Here is a 10,000-nt window from a genome sequence, read left to right on the forward strand (position 1 = left end):
CCATCTCTCCCCATGTCATTTTGTGCATTTTATTTGTTTAGTCTCCCCTGCTCCCCCCCTTCCCCCTCTCCCCCTCCTCCCCTCCCCTTCTATTGTATGCTAACAACTCCTTCCCCTCACCCCTCTCCCTTCCCCTCAATTCCTCCCCTGTATTTAACTCCCCTCTCCCCCCTCCCCCCTTTCCTCCCCTCATCTTTCTCCAAGGCAAAATGTCACCCGTTCTTCTCTCCCCTCCTCCTCCTCCTCCTCCTCCTCCTCCTCTCCCTGCAACGTGAATTTTGTTTGTTGTGCTGACAGTTTGATGTGTGTGTGTGTGTGTGTGTGTGTGTGTGTGTGTGTGTGTGTGTGTGTGTGTGTGTGTGTGTGTGTGTGTTATGCCTAGTCGTTGTAGCGTGACAGTATATCTCTCTCTCTCTCTCTCTCTCTCTCTCTCTCTCTCTCTCTCTCTCTCTCTCTCTCTCTCTCTCTCTCTCTCTCTCTCTCTCTCTCTCTCTCTCTCTCTCTCTCTCTCTCTCTCTCTCTCTCTCTCTCTCTCTCTCGCTCTCGCTCTCGCTCTCTCGCTCTTTATTTTAACTTTATATGTATTTTTGAGAGAGAGAGAGAGAGAGAGAGTGTGTGTGTGTGTGTGTGTGTGTGTGTGTGTGTGTGTGTGTGTGTGTGTGTGTGTGTTCTTAGCCACCGAAGAGAAGTAAACATTGGAGTGAAATCATTGACCAAACTAACGCCTTTGATGGTTCTGTTTTATCCCTCACGCACCCTAAAGGACAGCAAGGTAAGAGACTTCGATAATATTACCTGTTTCCTGCTCCCCCCCTCCCCCCCCTCCCCACCCCCCTGCATCCCCCTTCCCCCCTCGGCCCCCCTTGCATCCCCCTCCCCTTTCCCCTTTGCATCTTCCCCTTAAACCCCCTTCCCTTCAAAATAATTAGCCTACCTGTTTGTTTTTCCCCCATCTCCATCCCCCCCCCTTTCTTTCCTCCCTTTCTCCCCTTTCTCTTGCATCTCCCCTTCCCCCTCGTATCTCCCCTCCCCCCCCCCCTGCATCTCCCCTTCTCCCCTCCCCTACAAAATAATTACCTAGGTTTTTTTTTTCCTCATCTTTTATCTTCCCCTTCCCTTCCCCTCTTTTCCCTGTCCCTTTTCTTCATCCCCCCCCATTCCCCCTTGCATCTCCCCTCCCCTTCCCCTCCTGTATCTTCCCTTTCCCCTTCCCTATAAGATATCTACCTGGTTTTCCCCATCCGCATTTTCCCCTCTCCTTCCCTTCTTTTTCCCTTTCCTCTTCATCTCCCCTCCTCCCCTCCTCACTGTCATAACCCCCGGTTCCCCTTCCCTTCTCTTCTTCCTCATAATCAACATTGTCTTCATTCGTCCTTTTTTTTTTTTTTTGTCCTCATTGAATGTTTTTTGACTCCACAAGAATGACACAAAACACATATCCCTTTAAGTCCTCCTAATACCTTTTCTCTCCTTTCCTCTGTTTTTCTCTTTCTTTCTCTTTCCTTCCCTGTTTTTTCTTCCTTTTTTTCCGTTTTTTTCCCTTTCCCTTTCCTTCCCTTTTTCCTTCCCTTCTTTTTCTCTCCTTTCCTCGGGTTTTTCTCTTTCTTTCCCTTTCCTTCCCTGTTTTTCCTTCCCTTTTTTTCCCTTTTTTCTTTCCTTTTTTTTCCTTTCCCTTTCCTTCCCTTTTTTTCATCCTTTTTTTCTCTCCGTTCCTCGGTTTTTTTTCTTTCTTTTCCTTTCCTTTTCCTTCCCTTTTTTCATTCTTTTTTTTCTTTTCCGTTTCCTTCCCTTTTTTTCATTGTCTTTTTTTCCTATCCCTTTCCTTCCCTTTTTTCTCTTTCCTCAGTTTTTCTTTTTTTTCCCTTTCCTTCCTTTTTTCCATCGTTCTCCTTCCCTTTCTTTATAATTCTCCCATCATTTTCTTCACTTCGTTTCCTTATTCCCCTTTCTCTCTATCTCCTCTCCCCCATTTTTCCTTTCCTTTCTTTCCTTCTTCCTCTACCCTCTTCCCCATTATTTTCTCTCTCCTATCGTTCTTCTCCTTTCTTGTACTATTCCCTGCATTTAATATTTTACTCTCCCCCTCTTCCTCTTTCCCTCGCCCTCTCATTCTTCTTTCCCTCTCTTTCATCTCTCCTCCTCTTTCTCCCCCTTCCTCCCCTCCCCCCCTGCCAGACTGAGGTAGGGGGGGAACCGGAAGGGAGCGGCAGGGCAGACATTAACACAGGAAGCATACATTAAAACTTGCCAAGGTGAACTCTTTACCTGAACTTGGCTGGGGCGCCGCTGACTCACTGAATGGGGCATTGAGACTCACCCTTACTCACCCTGGCTGGAGATTCACCTGTACACTCACCCTTCTTTGCCTACTCATCCCCCTTCCTTTTTTTTCTTTTTCTTCTTTATCCTGGGTTTTCCGTATCTCTCATCTTTCGTTTTGTTTTGTTTTCATTTCTCTCCTGCCCTTCTTCTTTCTTCTTCTTTCTTCCTTTTTATTCTTTCCTTCTCTTCCTTTCCGCCTCCTTTGTCTTCTGTTTTTTTTTTTGTTTTACTCCTTTTTTTCCCTTTCATCTTTCCCTTTCCATCTTCTTCCCTTTTGGCATCTTTCTCCTTCCTTCTCCTTTCCCCTCCTTCTTCTTCCCTTTTTGGCATCTTCCTCCTCTCCTTCCCTCTCCTTCTTCCCTCTTTCTCCATTTTTCTCCTTCCCTTCCCTTTCGTCTTTCCTTCTCCTTCTTCTTCCCTTTTGGCATCTTTCTCCTTCCCTCTCCTTTCCCTTTTCCTTTTTTTTTTCATTTTCTCCTTCCCTTCCCTTTCGTCTTTCCATTTTCCTCCTTCTCTCTCCTTCCCCTTTCCTTCTTCCCTTTTTTCATTTTCTCCTTTCCTTCCCTTTATTACTCTTTCCCTTTTTTAGCGTCTTTCTCCTTCCCTTTCCTTTCCCTTTTTTTTTGACCCGAGATTTACCTGTACGTTCATCTTCCTTCACCTGCTCACCCATCTTCACCCTCTCACCCTCCCCCTTCATCCACTCAGTTGGGGGCAGACGTGTGGTTCACCTTTCTAATGGTTCTTGACCCGGCCTCAGACGCCCCAGGTAGATTTATATTAGTGCCCCCTCACCACCCTCTCCTCCCGTCCCATCTACATCTACTCCCCACCTCCCCCTTCCCTTCTGTCCCCTTCCCGTCCCCTTGCTTGGTAGTGTGTCGTCGCCTTTCTCAGCCTTTCCTCTTCCTCCTCCTCCTCCTGCCCCGCGTTGGTAGTGCCCGTCAGTGTGTTTGTTTGTCTGTGTGTTCCGTGCTGTCGTTTGTTTGCCAGAGTGCTGCACGCGGCGGGCTTGGCGGCCACTCTAGAGGCTGTTCTGTGTTGCAGGGCGAATGTTCTCAGGTCTTTAATTTGTCCCTGTGCCCGCGAGGACTGTTCCCCAGTGTCCCAGGGAGCCCGACGCACCCAGACGCCTCCTCCACCGCCCCAAGCCCCTCCCTCCGCCCCCCCACGCCGCTGAGGGACCCCACGGTGGCTCCCCAGTTCGAGGTGATCACAGAGCAAGAGGACCCCCAGATGTTCCCCCCCAGCAGCCCCGCCCCGCCGCCCCAGGCCTCGGACACGCTGCTCCTCACGCCCAGCACCACGCAGAGGCCCGCCCCGCCCCCGCCGGACACGCCAACGAAGGGAGGCGCCGAGGACGGTGCTACAGAAATCCTAAGAATGTCCAGCGCCCGCAAGGTGGAGGTGTCGGCCGCTGAGAGGGACGCCGCCGCCTCAACGGTAGGGTCACATGTCGTCCTCGCTCGACAGCAGCTTGTCCTCGAGGCGGCGTCGCTGCATGAGGCGGCGTGCGGGGCCGCCGAGGCTCCGCGAGAGTCGCCACGAGAGCATGGCGCCCCAGCCGCGCCGCCACCGCCGCCAGCGTGCCGCCCGCCGCTGCTGGCCGCGGCGCGCCTCCTCCAGCTTGTTAACCCTCCCGCGGCCCGCGCCGCACAGCATGATGACGCCTCCACTAACGGCCCCACGCGGCCCCCTCCTCCTCCCTCCGAGGCTCTTGACACTAACCTCCAGTCGGCCTTGTACCCACCCAGTCTTAACCTGAGCTCGGCTTCTTTACCTCCTCGCCCACGCAGACCCAGCCCAAGACACAGACGCAGACCACCCGCAGACGTGCCAAGACGCGCGCCTCCTGTAGGACCTAGGGAAGGGCGTAACCAGACCTGGATCAGAGGAACCACTCGCGGCGGAGTGGCCAGCCCTCGGCGGCGTGTTGTTCCTCATGGCGGCTCACCAATAGTCGGTCTGCGAGCAGCGAACACCACTCGGCTTCACTCGGGCTTACGGCACCTCAGGAGGCACTTCAGGCCTCCACACGCACGACGGAGAAAATTCCGACGAAGGAGACCGCTGAGGGGCCGGATGTCGGCAGAGGCAAGGCGAGGGGATAATGGGACCGAAGGTGAGGTGGAACCCAAACCAAGGCGGCCAGTCAGCCTTGGTGGGGTCCTGAGCCTCGAGGAGACGACCTTGGCCCCGCAGCCTGACGAGGAACAGGAAGCAGTCAGCGCTACAGACGCAGCGGCGGTGACTGGAGAAGAGGAAAACGTCACCAACAGTTCCGTCTTTAGCAACACGAGTCTGGAGCAGCCGCGTCCCTCGGGGGCGATATCACAAAGTTCAGGTCAACCCCAAGTGCCGTCAGCTGTGCCTCAGCCCGACGGTAGGTTGCAGACGCGTCCTGGCAGCCCCGCAGGACACCCTCGGAGGCGGCATGGGAGGCCTTTGAGGAGACGCAAATTTTACCGCAACCGAAAACCTCCTCCCGAGGGGAAGGACGGCACGAGGGTCAGGCCGGGCCGGAGACGCTTCAGGCGACCTCTCGGGGCAGCCAGCAGGAGACCAACGACCCCGGCATCACCCATCGACCCTTCAGGACCGACGGTCTCTCAGGGCACGGAGGAGGAAAATTTTAACAAGTTGGACAGCGACACGCAGCCTCCAGAAGGAGGCCAAGAGTCAAGACTGGAAGTTTCTGTCGGTGGAAATGACGCGATGCTCACCACGCCGCCGCCGACCGTCACGACGGGGGAGCCAACAGCGGCAGTGATGCCAAGCACACAGCGACCCAGGCCTGTCATAGTAGTAGCCGAACCGTCAACAGCCGAACCGTCAACAGTCGAACCGTCAACAGCCGAACCGTCAACGGCCGAACCGCCAACAGCCGGACCGTCAACAGCCGAACCGTCAACGGCCGAACCGTCAACAGCCGAACCGTCAACAGCCGAACCGTCAACGGCCGAACCGTCAACAGCCGAACCGTCAACAGCCGTACCGTCAACAGCCGAACCGTCAACAGCCGAGCCGCCAACTGCCGAACCTCCCGAAGCACCGGTGGAGACATGGGACTCAACGGCTGAAACCCTGCCGGAGCCGCCGCTCGTCGACTTTGCACAGCTGACGAACCACACCGACCACCCGCCACAGGAAACCACGCCGGAGGAGCCTCGTGACGCCCTGACGCCTGGCCACGACGCTCACGAGACGGCCGACACGACCACCGAAGGGAGCAGCAGCACCACGAAGGGACCGCCTCTGCCCGGGCCTCACGACACAAGGACGGAAGACCCGACGAGAAGCATCGATGACTCTGGCGACAGGGAGACTCATCACGGTGACCCTGACGCTGAGACTGACGAGCAGCACGCCCTGGCGGCCGACACAGGCAGCGGCGAGGCTCAGCTTCCTTCCGACGATCTTGACTTGTGGCTCCAGAACCTTTTCCTGTCTGAGCTACGCGAGGCCGTCATCCCCGCGCCGACGCCCATGCCCTACACCGTCAGGCTGTGGCTGGAGCACGACAGGAAGAAGGACACGAAGGGCGTTTTGAGCAACTTTGTTCCTCTAGCTCTTGACGTCGTGGAGTCTGACTTCGTGGCACTGATGCTTCCGGCGACCAACCCCGCCGAGGAGGACCCGACGAGCTACGCCTTCGGGAATGAAAACTCCGATGCCTCAGACTTTGAATTCTCCGTCTGGGGCTCGGAGGAGGACTTCGAGGCCACGCAGGTAGAAAGAGTAACGCCTTCGCCGACGCCAACTTCCCAGCAACAGCCTCCCAGCACAGCTACCACCCTCGTTGCGCCAGAGACCAACCCTCCCGCCAGCACTCTCAGCCTGGCGCCCCAACCGAGTGGTGGCGCCGCCGAAAACAGAAGTGACAAAGAGGTGAAATCAAGAGCCCCGCCGAGCACCACTGAGACTGAGACACAACGAACAGGCGATGCGACGGCGACCACGAAGGAGGAGGAGGAGGAGGAAAACGATATTGTGGAAGAGGAAAACAATGAAGATAAGGGAGAGAAGAAAGAAAAGAAGAAAAATAAAAAGAAGAAAACTGAACAGAAAGAGGAGGAGGAGGAGGAGAAGGAGGTCACAGTTCTTAGTCACAAATCATCTCAGCGGACGAAGCAACCAACTACTTCATCATCTCTACCTCATCCCACCACCAATCAGGATCTCGGCGCCAAACCCAAAGAACATCCTGCCGAGGGTGTCGACGCGAAGAACCTTTCCTCACCAGACCACTCCTCGAACACTCAACCAACAGACAACTTAACTCCTTCCACGTCTAACTCGCCAACACACTCCGACACCACAACCCACACACCGACCCGACAGCGAACAGGAAAAGAGCAACACACCCACAGCCACACCCACACCCACACCGACACCCACCTCACAAAATACTCACCCGACAGCCACACTTCCTCAGGCAAAACCGATAGCCACGAGCAGCCTTCAGATGGTCAGACCGGCGCCCCAGACAGACCCAGCGCTGAAGGTGACTCCTATTCTGAGCTTCCTGAAGGGGGCGGTGCAGGAGCGGCGAGTGTGGTGGATGGGTTGTCGCTCCCCTTAGCTGTGGTTGTGGCTGTGGTTGTCCAGATGGCTGTGTTGTGATGGAGGGTTGGTTGAGTTATGCGCGCGGTGCCTTGATCTCGTTATTGTGTGTTGTGGCTCCGAGGACGAGGACAAGGACGAGGACTACGTGATGGAAATTGAGACCCGTCGTGATGTCTTTGCGAAGTGGTTTGTGTTGTTGTTGTTGTGGTTGTGGTTGTTCCTGTTGTTTGTGGTGCTACGTATTGGTGCTGTTGTTTGTGTTATTGTTATTGGTGCTAAATGTTGGTGAAGGTGTTGTTTAATGGTGCTGTTGTTGTTGTTGGCGTCGTTGTTGTTGTTGTCGAGTCGCTCTTCGTGTAATTTTTAAGGTGTTCGTGTGTCGGGTCTCTTCTAGTCCTTGCCGCGGCGCACACACACACACACACACACACACACACACACACACACATCTTAGCGCCGCACTGCACAACCCCGCCCACCGCCCACCCTGAAGAACCCTCCCTACCTACTACTGACGGAGGTTGAGGTGGTGGTGGTGGTGGTGGAGGTGAGAGCGTGGAGGCACCGCAGGAGGCCGGGCCAGCCGAGGAGCCGCCGCTGTGGTGCTGAGGTAACTGTGTGCCGCCCCGGAAACACCCTGGTACTGCTGCTGCTGCTGTCGTTGGTGCTGCTACTAGTGCTGTTAATACCACTACTACTACTACTGCTGCTACTACTGCTGCCGCTGCTGCTGATGATGATAACAGTGCTAATCTAACGCTTCCTGACGCCCCCCCACGCCCCCCTCCCCTCATTCCTACCCGCCGCCTCCCTCTCATCCCCGTTCATCTCCCTCCCCCCTCGATTCTCTTTTCCCCTCTCCCACCACCAACCTCCTCCTCTCTGACTCCATCCTTTCCCCCCTCCTACCCACCTAGCCTCCTCCCCTTTAACCCCCTTTCTCATCCCCCTTCGACTCTCCTTCCTCTCCTCCCCACCTGACCTCCTCCCCTATAACCCCCTTTCATCCCCCTTCGCCTCTCCTTCCTCTCCTCCCCACCTGACCTCCTCCCCTTCAATCCCTTTCTCCTCCCCCTTCCTCTCCTCCCCACCTGACCTCCTCCCCTTCAATCCCTTTCTCCTCCCCTCCTTGACTCTATCCTTCCCGACTCTTCTCTTCTCCCCCTCTCCCCCCCTCTCTACCTCACCCCCCCCCACACACACACAGACCCAAGCCGGCGGCTCGAGAGGTTCCTGACGGAGTGGCTCCAGGAGGTGTGTTTGTAGAGGTATCCCCCCCTCCTCTTCCCTCCCCCTCCCTGTATGCTGTGCCTCCCCCCTCCCCCCTCCCCCCCGCGGCCTCCACCACCACCTTACGCTGTCTTGAAATTAACAGCATTTTGGTAGAGCATTCTTAACCTTCTCCCCCCCCCCCCACCCACCATGCTCCCCCTACCTCTCTCTCCTCCCCTCCTTCCTTACCCTTCCCTCCCCTCCTCTATCCATGTCTTCCTCCACCTCCTCCCCCTCCCTTCCCTCCTTGTCCTACTCCCCTCCCCTTATCAATGTCTTCCTCTCCCCCCCCCTCTCCTCCTCCTCATCCTTCCTCCTCCCTCCCTCCTCCCCCTCTTCCCCTCCCTCCCCCCGCACGTGTCGCATGTCGATGTTGATGTTGATGTTATTGTTCTTGTCGTTGTTTGTTGTTAATGATCATGACGTAACCCTTTTTTTTTTTTCTCCCACAGATCTTTTTTTTTTTCTTGTTATCATCATCTTCCTTTTATTCCTCCTCCTCCTCCTCCACCTCCTCCTCCTCCTCCTCCTCCTCTTCTTCTTTTTCCTTCTTCTCCTACTTCTCATTTAGACGAATCAACGTACACAAAACACACACACACACACACACACACACACACACACACACACACACACACACACACACACACACACACACACACACACACACACCTCGATTCTGTATGTATGTATGTGTGTATATTCAGCTGATGAGGCGCTTTTTTTTTTTTTAGCTAATTATGTACATAGCAATAATAATAATAATAATAATAATAATAATAATAATAATAATAATAATAATAGTAATAGTAATAATTGCCTTTTTCTTAGTCTAGTATTTTTTTATGTTACGTTTTGTATATAGAGTAAAACGAAGGTATGTGTGTGTGTGTGTGTGTGTGTGTGTGTATTAACTAATATTGATAGTAGTTTTTTTAATGATTTTTTTTCCTTTAACATTATTTATCTTTTTTATTTATCTTTTTTTTTATATATCAGTAGAATGTTTTTGTTTATTTTTCGTTGATGTCCATGATTTTTTTTTTTTTTTTTTTTTTACCCTTTTACCTTTTTTTTTTGAGGTTTTGATTAATTCTCGTGACTGATTTTGTGTTGTTGTTTTTTTTTTGTCATTTTTGCGTAGAATTTATTTTTCTTTTTTTTTCTCTTTTATCCAAGAGGAGGAAGCGTATCTGTTATTTTTTGTATTGTGCGTGTGAATGCTATTTTTTTTTAACCATAGATATACTTTTATACACGTATTTTTCTCTCTCTCTCTCTCTCTCTCTCTCTCTCTCTCTCTCTCTCTCTCTCTCTCTCTCTCTCTCTCTCTCTCTCTCTCTCTCTCTCTCTCTCTCTCTCTCTCTCTCTCTCTCTCTCTCTCTCTCTCCTTTTCATCATATTATCGTTTATTCGTCTTCATAGTCTTCCATCTCTTCCTTTTCCTCCTCCTCCTCCTCCTCCTCCTCCTCCTCCTCCTCTTCCTCCACTCCTTCCCTTCCTCAGTATCCCTCTTCTTTCCACCATTCCTTTCTTTTCCTTATATAATCCTTCCTCCTTTTTTCCTTCCTTTTCCTTTATTTCCCCATATAATCTTTCTCCTCCTCCTCCTCCTCCTCCTCCTGGTTATAATCTTGTCTTCCTTTCCTTCCTCCTCCTCCTCCTCCTCCTCCTCGTCCTCCTCCTCCTCCTCCTCCTCCTCCTCCACTAACCCTCCTCCCGTGCCCACAGTTCAAATGCACCAAGTACGCCCCGGGCAGCCGTGTGTGTGAGACAGCCAGCTCCCCCGCCGCGCCCCCCACCTCCCCGCCGCTGCTGCTGATGCTGACGCTGATGACGA

The 10,000-nt window shown here is 53.3% G+C and overlaps 1 protein-coding gene across 1 annotated transcript in view; it reads left to right on the forward strand.

The window, feature by feature from the left end:
* LOC127007986 (uncharacterized) overlaps window positions 1-10,000 on the forward strand; it is a gene marked incomplete at its 5' end in the record, with an annotated part of 24,539 nt that overhangs the window by 11,350 nt on the left and 3,189 nt on the right. The window contains 2 exons of the mRNA XM_050879531.1: window positions 3,370-3,765; window positions 9,892-10,000. The exon at window positions 9,892-10,000 is cut by the window's right edge and continues 3,189 nt beyond it. Of these exons, the coding sequence (XP_050735488.1) occupies window positions 3,370-3,765; window positions 9,892-10,000 (505 nt within the window). The remainder of the gene's footprint in view (window positions 1-3,369; window positions 3,766-9,891) is intronic.

This window comes from Eriocheir sinensis, chromosome 36 (genome assembly GCF_024679095.1).
Source record: "Eriocheir sinensis breed Jianghai 21 chromosome 36, ASM2467909v1, whole genome shotgun sequence".
NCBI lineage: Eukaryota > Metazoa > Arthropoda > Malacostraca > Decapoda > Varunidae > Eriocheir > Eriocheir sinensis.